Source organism: Sus scrofa, chromosome 17, assembly GCF_000003025.6.
Source record: "Sus scrofa isolate TJ Tabasco breed Duroc chromosome 17, Sscrofa11.1, whole genome shotgun sequence".
Taxonomy (NCBI): Eukaryota; Metazoa; Chordata; class Mammalia; order Artiodactyla; family Suidae; genus Sus; species Sus scrofa.
The window spans coordinates 35,523,126-35,538,411 of NC_010459.5; the positions used below are offsets into that span (position 1 = coordinate 35,523,126).

The window sequence follows — 15,286 nt, forward strand, 5'->3', positions numbered from 1 at the left end:
GGGCTGGAGAATCAAGCCCTCCGTCCAGCCCAGCCTCACTCCAGCCTGGGGTGTCTCTCTTGGTTGCAACCCTCCTCTCTCTCTTTCCCACCCCCTGCTCCCCTCTTACTCTGCCTTCCTGGGAAACTCCCTGAGAAAGTCCCCCACAGGAGAAGGCCTCGTGTAAGACATTTCCATCAGGGGTCCCTGCCCCTGCCATCGGACCCCACAACCATACGCGGGTAGCCCTCCATGGAACCAGGCGTCCTGGCCCTCAGCCCTCAACCATCCAGCAAACTGACCCTCATCATCACACTGGCTTTATTGGCCCCGAGAGCCACAGAGTACGTCCCAATGGGGCCCTGCTTCCCCTCACCCCCAAGTCTGTCCCGAGGCCCTGGGGGTTGGCTGAGGGGTCACCACTCCAATCTCGGCTTCCTGTCCCAGGTGTTGTTGGCTTGCCAGGCCTGCGTCCTCTGAGAGCTCCCCAGATCCTAGAGTCAGGCTCGGCCTGGAGGGTGCAGTTGGCGGGGGACAGCCCGAGGTCGGCTGGCTTCATTCAAAGAAGAACATTCCTGGCGTCCGGTATAGGCAGGGGGTCAGCCCCAAAGGGTAGCCCGAGCCTCCCTGGACGGGGAAGCTGCCTGCAACCCAAGGTTCCTTGGGGTCAGCTGGCAGAGGCAGCGGGGCCCGGAGTGAGGCTGGAGGGGTGGGTGGTGCAGGGGAGGGGGCTGCTGAGGCCAAGAGGTGCTCAAAGCCCGGGTCAGTTCCCATGCAGAAATTCAGCGCCTGCAGCCGGCACTGGTAGCTGCTCCCGACGGCTGCTTCCGGGGCCAAGATGGGTGCAGGGGCCTTGCTAAACCCCTCGGCCTCGGAGAAGCTGGCAGGAAAGCCAAATGCTGGGCACGGGGAAGACGAGGTGGCCACGGGGAGCTCCCCTGGGCCTGCCAGCTTGGATGTGGGCATCTCCTTGGGCTCCGAGGGGGGTCGGGGCCTGGCATCGGTGGTTGCCGGGCACATGCTGGCTGGCAAGGCCCCCACCAGACCCCCAAAGCTCAGGCCCTTGGGCTCCGGCAGCTCCGGCAGGAAGGGGCCCTGCCTGCCAGTCGCAGCGTCGGGGGCTCCCGGGTCCTGGCCCGTGGCCCTGAGGGCTCCTCGGCGTGCCTTGGCAGGGCCCTTGGCGACCTCGGCACCTGCGCGCCGGGTGAAGCGCCGACGTCGGCGGAGGAAGCTGCCGTGCTCGAACATGTCGTGGCAGTCGGGGTCCAGCGTCCAGTAGCTGCCCTTGCCGGGCTTGCGATCATCGCGGGGCACCTTGACAAAGCACTCGTTGAGTGAAAGGTTGTGGCGGATGCTGTTCTGCCAGCCGGGCCGGTTGTGGCGGTAGAAGGCGAAGCGGCCCATGATGTAGCGGTAGATGCCGCTGAGCGTGGCCCGCTGCCCCGGTGAGCTCTGGATGGCCATGGCAATCAGGGCGATGTAGCTGTAGGGAGGCTTGGTCGGCTCGGCCGCAGGGGCCGGGGGCCCGGGTGGGGGCTGCTGCTGCATGCTGACCGGGCTGGCGGCTGCCGGAACCGCGGAGGCCAGGCACCGTGTCCAGGGCTGGTGTCCGGCCCAGCCTGCCCAGGCTGGTTAAAAGGCCCACTGGCCCAGCCTCCCAGCCTGGAAAGGCAAAAAGGGGTGGGCCCACCAGGCTGCCCTCCCTTCCTCCCTCGCCCCCCTCCCCCAAGGCCCAAGAGGGGCGGGCAGGAGAGGCCAGGATTGGGAAGCTGTGAGCAGCTGCCAGGGTGAGGAGATGGGAGGGAAGGGCCTGAGACCCTCAGCCCACACGTGCTGGTGGTGGTGAGGAGGCCAGGACGTGAAACAGGGAGGCAGAAAGAAAAAGAGATAAAGGCGGAGAGAGGGAAAGAGACAGAGAGAGTGAAAAACGACCGAGGGACAGAGACAAAGAGAGGCAGACACACTAAGAGAGAGACAGGAACACACAGAGAAGATAGAGGCAGAGACAGAAAGTGAGATGATGATTAGACGGAGACAGAAGAAAGGGAGACACACAGACTCAACACAGAAAGTGAGACTCCCTGAATGAGAGAAATGAAGAAACATGTGGAGATAGAAAGAGGGCATTAGACACACACAGAGATACAGTACAGAAAAAGTTAGAATCATTGAGTGAGACAAATAAAGAAATATGCAGAGATAGAAAGAGGGCGTTAGACACACACACACACACACACACACACACGCATGCTCACGAGAGAGCAGAGGTAGAATCCGTGTCTTGAGCCGGAGAACTGGGAGTTTCTGTGAGAAAAGCCTCGGGGGCCCCTTGAATCCCCACTTCTAGTTCCCCCTTTCTCCTCCTCCAGGCCCATGCTTGACTTTCTCCCCCCACAGGAGGGCAGAGCACTCTGGGGTCACACTGTTCCCTGCTCTCCTCGAGGGGTCCACAGTGGGTGGGGTGCCTAGGGTAGTGATGAGGGCGGGCCCAACCCCGTTCGTTGAGCCCTGGCGCCCTCTCGTGACGAGTGTGGGGAGGACAGACACCTGGTCAGAGACAGCCGCCCTCCCAAGAGGCTCTCAACCAAGTCCCTGGCTGAGGCTCAGTTTCCCATCTTTATTTTTTTTTGCTTTTTAGGGCCGCGCCTTCGGCATGTGGAAGTTCGCAGGCTAGGGGTCAAATCGGAGCTATTGCTGCCAGCCTACACCACAGCCACAGCCAAACGGGATCCAAACAGCATCTGCGACTTACACAAGTTAGTGGACACCTACCGTGTGTCACTGTCCATGAGCCCTTCCCTCCCCTCTGGGCATTTACTTCTCCGATTAACTCTGCTCCAGAGATCTTGATAACTTCTTGTGAGTAGATCAGGAATCTGAGGCTCAGAGAAGTTAAGTGACTTGCCTGAGATGGCACAGCAAGTGAGTGACAAAGCTGTGATTTCAACCAGAATTCTATAACTCCTTAACCCCATTCCTCTATGAGGGGCAGGGGTAGAGGACAGCCCCATGCTCAGTGGGTTAATGATCCAGCGTTGCTGATTTGACCCCTAGCCTGGGAACCGCCATATGCCACAGGTGTGGCCCTAAAAAGCAAAATAAATAAATAAATTTTATTTTTTTTGTCTTTTTGTCTTTTTAGGGCCGCACCCACGGCATAAGGAAGTTCCCAGGCCAGGGGTCGAATTGGAGCTGTAGCCGCTGGCCTACGCCTACAGCCACAACTATGCCAGATCTGAGCCACGTCTGCGACCTACACCGCAGTTCACGGCAACGCCGGATCTTTAACCCACTGAGCGAGGCCAGGGATCGAACCCGCGTCCTCATGGATGCCAGTTGGGTTTGTTAACCACTGAGCCATGATGGGAACTCCAATAAATAAATAAAATTTTAAAAATAGTGGTTTGATTGACTTCTCTCCTTTGTTGAATCATAGAGGTTTCCCTCCATAAAAATGGCTTATTGTATCACTAAAAGCGATTTTTTTATGTTGCCATCTGTAAGAGAATTCTTATAAGTGAGGTCAGAAATCAGAAAAGGTGAAAGGTCTGATATCTGGGGTGGAAAACAGTAACTTTACCGACAAGGCAGGGTCACTGCCTTCTTGGGCGAGGGGTTCCCTCCCAGTTCTCAAGGACTCCTTACAACTTGGAGTTTGCAAAGATTGATGGCGCTTGGGGAGGGGCTGGACTTCTGGCTCCCACTTTGGCTTCTGTCCTGGGGCTGTGTTTGGGGGCCTGCCTCAGCTTCTCCAAAGACAGAATCTTTGGAGACCAAGTCCACCGTTTTGCACTTTCCTCACGACTCCCCACGCATCCCGGAAGAAGAGAGACTGGTGACAGGTGGAAGGAGGGTCTGGAAACTCAGAACCCCTCAGAGGTCAGGGGTTCCTCTTACTGGCTGACCCCAGTCTAAACCATCTTGAGGATCTAATTATTGGTAAACTCAGCTTTAAGCAAACCATATCAATCACAGGTGAGGTCTGCCTTAGGTAAGTCACTAGAGGCATGCTGGGCTCCCAACAAAAAAGGCTGGTTTCTTTAAAAAATAAAAGCCTTGTTTCTGTCTTAATTGCTGTTTCTGAAACCTCAAGATCAAGTTTGGTTTTCAGGCCTGATGCCCCCCGCTCAGCTGCGCAGCTGTCCGCCCACGCACCTTCTTTCAGGATTCCCCGCCTCTCCGCGCTGAGAGGCTGAGGGATTGAAGGCCGGGGTTGGCTTCCTCTGTCTCATCCTACCTGGGCGATGGATGGGGCGAAACCGCAAGTCCCCTGGCTCAGCTGGCGGCAGGGCTGGGTGGGATCTGCGCCCTGGGGCCGGGGGGCTGCTTTAGAGGGTACGGGAGGTGGAAGCAGCCACCGAAGGCTGGCTCAGCTGTGTCATCAGGTGAGTGACGCTCTCGGGGGTTCAAGGCTGGGGACCTGGCCTTGGCGTTTTGAGTGTAGGAGGAGCTCGCGGGCGAAGACCGGCTCCACCTGCAGGGGGTGGGGGTGGGGTAATGAGCCAATTCTCTCCGCTATCGCCCCCTATGTTCTGGTGGGAAGCGGCAGCCCTAGTGAGAGCCCTACCTCCCTCGCCAGGGTCTTAGAGATCAGAGGGTCGGAGGGCAGGTCAGGGGTGGAGCTGGGACTGGGGGGAGCAGTGAGAGGCCATTTGGAAGGGACTGGAGTGTGTGGTCCTCTGCTGGCGTGGGAGGTGACTCACATGGGCCATAATGAGACGCTCCTCGGGCTGGTCCGGAGGCCCCGGGTACTCCTCGCCAAAGCACAGCCGGATCTGGTACTCAGGCTCCGGGCGGCCATCCTGCAGGTGGGCGCGCAGTTCTACGGACACGGAGACTGTGGGGTCTGGGCCAGGATGGGGCGTTCCACCCGTGCCCACCTTGTGCTCACATCCCATGCCCACGTCCGGTAAGGCCACATCCCCACTGCGTGCCGTTGCCCTAGGCCCACTTCTGCATCCTGGCACCTGCCTCATGTCCCACATCTGCTCCCACTTTTAGTTTTCATGTTCCCTGACTCATGCCCCTGTGCTCACTGCCACTCACCTATGCCTATCTGGTGGTCAGTGCTCCCAGTGCCCGCCTATGCTTAATGCCTTATGACAAGTGCCCAAGTGCTATGCTTATGCCCCAAGCCTGCCCGGCTGCCACACCTCCCATACCGCTATGTCCGTAACTGTGCCCATATTCGTTCCCACTCCGGGGGCTTCTGCATCATATCCTTTGTTTCCAGGTCCACCGCATGCCCAGCATTCTCGAGCCCATCTCCCGGCGCTCACATCTCGGGTACCCAATCCCCTCTGTCCGCCCCTGTGTCCGACCATTCTGCCCCGCGCCGCCAGCGGCCCCGCCGTCGCGCTCTTACCAGCTAGGAAGCGGCGCGTATCGAGCAGCTGGCAGGTGCGCTCGCGCTCTAGTTTGTTGGGCCGCGAGCGGTGTGGGGCGAGCGGGCCGCGCCAGTACACGCGCCCCTGGCACAGGCGCTTGGCGAAGACGCCCTCGGGCGCCACCCACAGCAGCACGCCGCGCTCCAAGTGCGGCAGCAGGCACCGCAGCACGCGGGCGCCCGGCGGCGGCTCCGGGAAGCGAACCTGCGCCATGCGCGGTGGCCGCCCCAGCAGGCGCTCGGCGGCGGCGCGCGGGCTCAGGCTGCAGCCCTCGGCAGTGCGCGCCACGGCTTCGCGCACCAGCTCCGCGCCGTAGAAGAGCCGCACGTGCAGCCAGCAATCTGTGGAAAAGGCAGGGGGCGCGCGCCCGGCGTTGGAGACGCCAGCTCCCTGCACTCCAGGTCCTTCTCTCCCCGACCTCGGGAATTTTTGACGCTCCCCCTCTAGATAAGTGATGATGATAATTTTCACTTGTGAGAATTATATAATAGCAGCTTCTAGTAATAAACCAACTGGTAGTTGAACTTCAAAAGCATAGGGTCTGGGGCTATTAGCACAGTGGGAGGGGGGCATGGCACTGAGGAGTCTCCAACTTCTGGGATTCTAGGAGTGTCTTCCCAGCAAATATTTTAATAGTAACAAAAATACTACTACTGCTAATAATAATGGCAGCAGTGACTAATAATAATAATGGCAGCAAGAGCATAACAGCAGCCTTCCATATGAAGAGCCAAAAAAATCTCAGTGGGTAGGGCTGTGGGCTCTGCAGCCAGGCCCTTGGATACTAATCTCTCGCTGTACCTGTTAGTAACTTTCCCAGGGTTACCAACTGTGCCATCTTGAGCCGGGTTCTTATTTTAACCTCTGTGTCTGGTTTCTGCATCTATAAAATGGGGATAACGGCAGTATCTATCTTGCAGGGCTGTGGGGAGCGCCTAGAAGGGTGCCTGGCATAAGCTAGGTCCTCAACAAATGTTAGCAGTGGTTTGGTTATTATCTGGAGTCTGGGCTGGGGCCTTTGGGTGGGAGACAGGCCATCTATCTGGCCCCAACCCTGGGCCCTCCCCCGTTCTGCATAGAGGTTGGAAGAGAGGACGTTCTGATTCCTCACCAGGGTTGCCGAAATCCTCAGAGAGCAAGAGGCCCCAGGGGTGTGCAGGATCCTGGGCTTGGTACCCTGGGGAAGGAGGGGAAGCAGTAAGGCATCACCTCATTTTGGGTCCCTTGACCCCAAATCAAGGTCCCAGAAGAGGCCTGGGAGGAGGCAGGGGTGGGTGAGGAGACCCAGTCCTTACGGTGATCAGCCAGAGGGCCTGGGAGCAGGGCAGCTGGTGGTGGGGAGCCCTGCTGGGCCAGCCTGGGGCGCCGCTCCTTGTCCTTATCCTCTGTGGCTAATCCGGAGCCATCCTGAGCATTGGGAGAAAGGGTTGTGAAGGTGGGAGAGGAGGCCTGTGGGCCACAGGAGTTCCCCGACAGTCTGCACTGAGGCACGGGGAGGTCTGGACAAGACTAAAGGCCAGCTGGGGTTGACAGGGACTTTGAGGTTTCAGAGCTCACACCCTTCCCCTACAGAGGCAAAGAGAGAGTTGATGGGTTGTTGGGGGTGATGTGGTCGGAGATGAAGCTCATCGTGATAGAGAGAGAAGTGCTAGGAGTGAATGCGGAGAGGGGTGATGGAGATGGGGGAACAGAGCCGTGGAATAAGGGCACTAGGGACAGTGGCGTGAGCCAGGCTTATGGGGGGATGAGGGCAGAGCAAAGACCCATAGATGAAGAGGGGGAGGTGATGAGGTGGAAATGAAAAGATGATACAGACCGTGATGGAGAGAGAGATGAGGGGGAGTTGGCAACAATGAGAGAGGTGATGATGATGAAGGGAATACGGTGATGGAACTGGATCTGATAGGGTGAGTGGGGACAGAGGGATGGACCCAGTGATGACAAGCGAGGGGGATGAGCTGAGAAAATAGGGTTGGTGCAGATGGAGTGATGGAGATGAAGATGGTGAAGGTGATGGGACAGAAATGATGGAGGCAAAGAGAATGGAATGAAAGAGCAGAAAATGATGCAGAGATGGAGTAGAGGTAGGAAGTGGAGCTGTTGGAGGGATGGGGACAGAGACAGGCAGGAGCTGGCGGAGAGGATGAGGTAAGTGCACTGGGGATCAGGGAGCGGGTGGGGGGTGGCTGGGCTGGAAGGGCCGTGCGGGCTGGAAGGGCACACTGACCTGGTCTGTCCTGCAGGCCGGCTCTGTCCCTTCTCCAGGGGGCTCCTGCTGGCTCTGGGGAATGTCCTCCTCTTTATGGGGAGCACAAGCCCTGGTAACTGGATGAAGCAGGAGACAATCTGTGGTTTCCTGGGCCCCAAGGGGAGCCCCCTCAACTTTGTCTGAGATGAGCCCCGCTCTCTGCATGACCTCAGGCAAGGCCCACCTCTTCTCTCTCCCTCTCTCTCTCTCTCTCCCCCTGCCTCCTCTGGGCTTTCCTTCTCAAATGGGGAGAGAAACTGGGTGGCCTAAGGGTCCTACTATGTTTACCAGCCCATGAGTTTAAAGCCATCATTTCCTGTTTTACAGATGGGCAAAGTGAGGTCCTTCTTGCCCAGAGAGCCATCCTCAGCTGCTACCTCCAGGGGTATGATGGTACCTGGGCCATGGGCACCATCGGACACGAGCCGGTACACCTTGTAGGGGTTGGAGATGTCCAGCTGGCTGCGCTCACGCACCTCGCAGAAGTCCGCGCTCTTGTTGAGGGCACAGCGGAGCCGAGTCTTCCAGGTGGAGGGGTCCTCCTTGTCAATGCCCTCTAGGTGCTTGCCCTTGTGTATGGCCCACGCCTGAGGATGAGCAGGGGCATTTGGGGAGGAATAGCCTGGGAGAGGGGGCTGGTGCCACGCCAAGGGCTGAAGGCTGCTTATCGCCCATCCTTCTCTCCCTGTGCCTTTCTGTCCCTTTGTTCCTCCATCCCTCCCTCTCTTCCCCCCTCCCTTCATCCAACACAAATTCCTTGAACTCCTGCTATGTGCCAGGCCCAAGTTAGGGACTGAATGGGAACAGCATAGACATGGTCCCAGTTCTCAAGGAACCCCAGTCTAATGAGAGAAAGCGGCCACAGACAGCAAAAGGAAATAACTATATTCCAAATTATGGATTGTGAGAAATGAAATATCAACAGGATGATGGGATATAAAATGATAGTAGTCGGAGTTCCCATCATGGGAACAAATCCGACTAGGACCATGAGGTTGAGGGTTCAATCCCAGGTTAACAAATCCGACTAGGACCATGAGGTTGAGGGTTCAATCCCAGGCCTTGCTCAGCGGGTTAAGGATCCGGAGTTGCCACAAGCTGCGGTGTAGGTCGCAGATGCAGCTTGGATCCAGCATTGTGGTAGGCCTGCAGCTGCAGCTCCAATGCTACCCCTTGCCAGGGAACTTCCATATGATGCTGCTGTGGCTATAAAAAGAAAAAAAAAAAAAAGACCCCAGGTGCCCCAGCAGGACAGTCAAGGGTGTTCTTAGCTCTTCTAGTCCTACAGAAGGGTCCAGAGTAAGGAGGACCATGCCAAACTCAGTTTTCTTTAAGGTCTGCCTACCCATGTGAATAAATTTCCACGCCTTTTCACATAGTCAATTGTCTAGGAAACAGTTGTTAAATCTTACATATACGGAGTTCCTGTTGTGGCTCAGTGGTTAATGAATCTGACTAGGAACCAGGAGGTTGCAGGTTCGATCCCTGGCCTTGCTCAGTGGGTTGAAGATCTGGTGTTGCCGTGAGATGTGGTGTTGGTCGTAGATGCAGTTCAGATCCCACGTTGCTATGGCTCTTCAGTGTAGGCCAGCTGCTACAGTTCTGATTCGACCCCTAGCCTGGGAACCTCCATATGCCGTGGGAAGCGGCCCTAGAAAAGGCAAAAACACCAAAAAAATAAAAAATAAAAAATGGTAGTATGATTTGCTCTCTGGAGAGCCATAAAACTAGAACCCTACCCATTGTCACATACAGAGTAGACTCTGGATGATTAAAAAACCAAAAGTAAAGGGTAAAACTGTAAACTTAATAGAAAATAATGTAGGAGAAAATCTTCTAGGTGCAGAGGTTGCTTCTTGAACAAAATTTCAAAGACATGAACCCTAAGGCAAAAAACATTTGCAATGTCTAAAATCAGCAAGGGACCAAGATCTAGAATATGTAGGAACTTCTGCAATCAACAAGGACCAGACAGGATCCCCTAAAGAAAAAATTCTCTATCAAAGGACAAGAATGGGTGGTTTACAGAAGAGGAAGCTGGAAGCCTGTTAGCTTAAGAGGGGCTACTGAAACTCATGAATGCCAGAGAAATGCAAATAAAAATATGAGATATCACTGTAAGCTTGCAACACTTAGCCAGCTGCATAAGCCAGGAATTGGTTGGGATATGGACACTGCTGATGGATGTGGAATGGGTGCAGTGTTTCTAGAGGGTAATTAGGTATGCCTAGGCCAAATGAGTATAAGCATAGCCTGTGAGCAGAAATTCCAATCCCAAAGGAATTCTCACAGAGCCTCATGAGGGGACCAGGGCAAGCAGATCCATCACAGTGTTATTTGAGGTCTAGAAATCAAACTTGTGTCCATTCCTGGGAAAGTGGATGGGTATGTGTGTCTATTAGATGCCCACTATAGAGTCTATGCACCATCCAGAAGCATCTAGGAGCAACAAATTAGATGGACAGAGAACAAGTTCTCCCACCATAGCAGTCACTCTAATGTGTTTAATGAATATCTTTGGTTTGTATGATTTCTTGCAAAGTGGGTATTGATGTTTTGTGTGTATTCTCACCTTATATATATCATACTGTGTTGTAGATCTCATTCTGTGTCTTATTTTTATTTTATTCAGGATCATGCTCTAAAGATCTATCTGAAGAAATATGAGGGGCTGCTTTATAGAGGGTGATCAGAAAAGGCTTCTTGGAGGAAGTGGCATTTGGGCTGACACCTGATTAAAAAGAAGGGTGGAGTCTGACAAAGAGCTGGGGGAATGCTGTTTTAGGCAGAAGGGTCAGCAAGTGCAAAGGTCCTGAGGTCGGATAGAGTCAAGAAAAGTCAAGCAGAGGAGTCAAATGGGAGGACACTAGGAGATGTGTTGCTCGCACAGAGCACATTCAGGGCTGGGGCAGGGAGGTTAACTGAAAAATCACACTCAGTGGGAAACTTGGACACCAGACAGAAAGCCACAGTTTCTATGTTGGTGCTACCCGTCAGTGGTGAGAACTTTAAGGCTCAATTTTGCTGTCTATCAACGGTGCGGATACCTAACCTCGCCTGGTTGTGGTGGGTGTAAGATGGGCAGTCTATGTAAGGTGCCTAGCATAGCACTTGGCATACAGTGCTTATTTATTGCAGTTCTCATTTATCGTATTAAGGATGCTCTAACTCAAAGGTAACCTGGGCTCAAGGCACAGGGTGCTATCATCACAGTGAGAGAGGGGTCTTTGGGGACATTGCTGTGTCCCCAAGGGCTTAGTTAGAGTGGTGCATGGTACATAGGAGGTACTCAATAAATATTGGTGGAATGACTTGAACTGGGCCTTGAAGGATGCCTAGGAAGTTGCCAGGTGGAGTGACATTCCTGACAGGGGAACAGCTTGAGAAAAGTTATGGAAGGACGTGGACGTGGTGCATTCAGGGGACAGTGATCGGCCTGGTGTGGCTGGAGCTGGTATCTGTGTCTGAGGATATGTGTACAGTTGATTCTTATTCATGGTAGCTGTGTTCTGTAAAATTTACATGAACCCTGAGTTAGTTGCTAAGAGAACTACAAGGCTAGGTTCCTGTGAGCCCCTAGTCATACCATTTTCATCAGCTGTTCTATGTGTGTTTCTGGTTTGTTTGTTTTGCTTTTTAGGGCCTCACCCACAGCATATGGAGATTCCCAGGCTAGGGGTGGAATTGGAGCTATAGCTGTTGGCCTACACCACAGCTCATGGCAACGCCAGATCCTTAACCCATTGAGGAGGCCAGGGATCGAACCTGCAACCTCTCAGTTCCTAGTTAGATTTGTTTCCGCTGAGCCATGACAGGAATTCCTATGTGTGTTTCTGTTTAAGGACACCTTATTTAATATAAATTGTTGATCGTTAACAGTGAACTCATGGCCAACAGCACTGTACTTGTGTCTGAAAGAAACATATCTGGCTCACGCATTTTCTCTGAAAGACACATCGCAGCCTTCTTGTTCTTAGGAACACGGGACAGCACTTCAGCCCTGGGTAGGCTTGGGGGCCATTATAAAGAGTGAAATCACCAAGAAAAAGCCCAAAAATATGTAAAACATAGAACTAAATATGAGCTGCAAAAGGGCTTCTGTTTACAGTAGAAGAGCTGAAACTAGAGTTATCACCTTGTTCATCCTCAGCTGGGAACACGCACGTTGGTGACTCAATTTTTTTTTTTTTTCCCCATTCTGCTTGTCTATGAAAGGCTCCAAAAGTGCCTGGAGTATTGATTTGGGGATTACAAATAATTATAGCGAGTAATCGAATTTGCAAGTATGGAATCCGTGAATGATGAAGATCAACTGAATGCGGTGGGAGAAAGAGGAAGAGGAATGAAGAAGGAAGAGACAGATCGAAGCTGGATGATGAACGTTCTGGAAGGCATGCATCCCGTGGGCAATGGGCACCAGGAGGATGTGAAGCCAGGGAGTCCCAAGTGCATGTCCACAGTAGGTTGAGAGATGGGTCAAGGCAGCCCCAAGAGGGAGGGATAGGGAGGGCCAGTCCCCAGACTCTTTCACTTCTGAACAGCACATACCCTTAAGGCGTAGGCCAGGAACCACACGTTCAGTAAGTACTGAGCTCCTTCTAGGGGTCAGGCATCGTGCTTAGGGTCATCACCCTCCAGCAACTAGAGGAGGCAGATTCATAAGAGGCACTTGGTGTTCATAGGGAAAGTTGTTCCAATGGAAGAAGCAGAAGGGACATCAGGGACGACTTGGGAGAAGCATTGAGTTAGAGCATCATAAATGCATTAAACAAATGAAAGAATGAGGGAAGATGGGTCTTGAGGAGGAGCTGTTTAAGCTGAGCATGATGGGAGTGAAAGGGAAGAAGAGAGAGTGTTCCAGGCAGGGGGAATGGAAAGTTCAAAGGTCTCATGGAGAGAGAGAGAGAGACAGGATGCATTTAGAAACTGAAAGAACTGTCTGGGCCAGGTCTAAAGTTGGAGAAGGAGTGGAGAGAGATGGAGAAGGGCCAGGGAGGAGCAGTTCACACAGGGCTTTGAGATCATGGTCATGAGTTGGGACTTTATCACGAGAACAAGGGGAGCCATGGAAGGAGTGTGAGTAAGGGCTGGGCCAAGACAAGATTTACATTGACAAAGATTCCTCTGGGGGACAGAGGGAAGAGCTGACGCACAGGGGAAGCAGGGAACGCAGTTGTCCTGGTGAGAGATGGTGGGAATGGGTCCAAGTAAATGGACAGAAGAGCAGTTCTGCAGGAAGAGCCAGCAGGCCTTGGAGACGGATTAGAAGGAGATTGGAAGAGAGGGGAGTGGCCAGGGTTTGGGTGCCTGAATCAGGGGTCTGCATGGTGATCCATGCCATCTTCCATTTTGGGAAACACAGACTTTTTTAGGGGGGAGCTGCTGAGTGTAGCACTGAGGACATGCTGAGTTTGAGTCGTCTGGGGCTGCTAGACTAACAGATTTGGGGCTTGGAGGGGAGGCTGGGAATGGCTGGGCTCCAGGCTGAGGCTGTGAAAGGAGGCAGTGGGACCAGAGGAAGGAGGTCCCGGAGGGAATGCTGAGAGCCCCAAAAGAGGAGGGCGGAGATGGAAGCTGAGAAGCAGGCGCCAGGAAGGTAGGGGGAAAATAGGTCAGGAGTGGGGCGGCGTGGGGACCCTGAGATTCTGGAAATCAAGTTATTAGTGTTTCAAGGAGAAGGGAGGGTCTATCCCACTGAGGCCCACCCGGAGGTCCAAGAATATGACTGTGATAGCACCCCTGGATTTGGCAATTAGAGACATTAGGAGGAGGGAGAGAAACCAGACTGCAGAGGTCGGAGGAACTGGGGCGCTATGAGTGAGGGAGCGAGGTAGCTGATGATCACAAGACCCTTTCTGGGTGCTCTACCCTGTGAAAGGGGAGGGGAGGCCAGAGAAGCAGGAGCAGGAGGTGGCTCTGGTTGTTTGGGATGGTAGCGGGTGGCCTGGTATGCGGGGTGGTTACTAATTGGGCTTGGGGGAGATTCCAGAATTTAAAATCTGCATGGGAAAGAGCCAGTTTGGAGGAAGTTAGCGGTGACTGAGGAAAGGGAGGTCATCCCTAGAGAATGAGATGGGCTGGTGCTGGGGAAGCACAGAAAATGTCCCCAAGCCTCTGGGGTTGGCCGTTTGGGGGTTGGAAGCGGAGGGAATTCCCATCAGCGGCGTCTCATTTCCCGGTGGGGAGGGAGGAGAAGTCCCCTGAGGGGTGGGGAAGGTTCAGGACTTGCAGCCCTGGGCAGATTCTGTTTTAAGAAGCTGTGGGAGGGTCTCCCATCCCGAGAGAGAATGCCACTCTCAACCTAGAGACAACTGAGCTTAAAGGCTGCGCGAGTGGTCCCAGGTGACCAGCGCACGGTCCGTCCCGGCGCTGCGACCACGCACTTGCAGAGCCCTCCCGGGCCGCGCTGCCGCCCGCTTACCCTGAAGAGCGCGGCGTCCTGCTGCGCCTGGTAGCCCTACTTGGCTGCGTGCTTCCAGGGGATGCGGAAGAGGGTCTTGCCCGCGTCCTCCCAGCGCAGCCCTGGGTAGCGCCCACTCTCGATCTGTGCCACCAGCCAATCGCGAAGGCGCAGGGGACCCCCGGCCCCCGCCATGGGTGGCCTGCTGTCTGGGACCGTCCCTTCGTCCCTCCGCCAGAGGTCGCCGGCCACTGGGGACGCGGTGCGCCAGGGGTCGGTTCAGGGGCGCGCAGCGGCTGCACTCCAGCGCGACCGGGGAGTGCCGGGCCACCTGGATGGCGCCCGGAGGCGGCGAAAGCGAAAGTCTCGCGGGCAGTTTCGCTTTCCTTTCTACTCCCCCGAGGCTCTTTTGCCCCTCCCCGTGTCGCCCGGCCTGGAGGGAGTCGGACCTAGCGTAGGGGACAGCTAGCGGCCCCATGGGACGCCAAGATCCACTGCGTGGCTCGGGATGGGGTAGCCAAGGTTCTGCCCGTCCCGGAGTGGGAGGGGCGACGACCGGCACCCAAAGGCATCCCTGGCGCCACCCCTGCACCTGTTTTCTGCTCTTTCCAACCTCTCAGAAAGTCAGACTCTTTCCAGGATCTGGACCGTGCAGGTTGCAAAGGCACAGTGCTTCTCAAGCTAACTCCCAGCATAACTGGGAGGCAGAGACTGGTTTAAAATGCACACTCCATCCCAGACCTGCAGAATCAGATTTTCTGTGCAAGTAGCCCAGGAACGTGCATTTTTAACAAGTTCCCCGATGGGATTCTGATCCAGGTGGCCCCTGGGTCACACCTGGAGAAATATCTCTTTAAATATTGGGGGTCCCCTTTTCCTGACCACTCGCCAGGGTGCTGGGCCTCTCCTGTGGTGTCTCAATTGGTTCTCACAAGAGCATGTGAGATGAGTATAATTATTTCATTGTGGAGAAGACTGAGGTCACAGAGCTAGTGCAGGGGGTAGCCAGGATCTGAACCTGTGACTCTGTTCCCAGAGCCCAGGAGCCCACACAGTGCCTCCCCTCCTCACTGCCTCCCAACAGCTGCACCTGGAGTTCATGGGTTCCTCCTGAGGTCTGTGACCCCCCTCTCCCAAAAGTGGATGCAATTTTTTCATCCCTATGCATTTTTCTGGGGTTTATATCATTCATTAAATTGTCAGAGGGAGGTCGTGATATGAAAGAGGTCAGGTGACTCCGATGCCCCCACCCCCTGCTGTGTACCTGGGGAA

General features: G+C 54.7%; 1 protein-coding gene across 7 annotated transcripts; it reads right to left on the bottom strand.

The window, feature by feature from the left end:
* On the bottom strand, nt 283-14,493 carry FOXS1 (forkhead box S1). Of its 7 annotated transcripts, XM_021077446.1 has the most exons (10): nt 14,036-14,493; nt 12,163-12,255; nt 11,750-11,842; nt 8,012-8,201; nt 7,594-7,691; nt 6,662-6,773; nt 6,478-6,543; nt 5,345-5,707; nt 4,683-4,801; nt 283-4,453 (listed from the first exon to the last, which is right to left on the bottom strand). In XM_021077446.1, exons 3-10 carry the CDS (start codon nt 11,756-11,758, stop codon nt 4,361-4,363), a joined length of 1,050 nt encoding a protein of 349 aa, XP_020933105.1. In that variant the 5' UTR covers nt 11,759-11,842; nt 12,163-12,255; nt 14,036-14,493; the 3' UTR covers nt 283-4,360. The 7 variants fall into 7 exon arrangements, with proteins under 7 accessions (XP_020933105.1, XP_020933107.1, XP_020933108.1 ...); XM_021077448.1 differs by lacking the exon at nt 11,750-11,842; XM_021077449.1 differs by lacking the exons at nt 11,750-11,842; nt 12,163-12,255 and having other exon boundaries at nt 8,091-8,201; nt 14,036-14,414.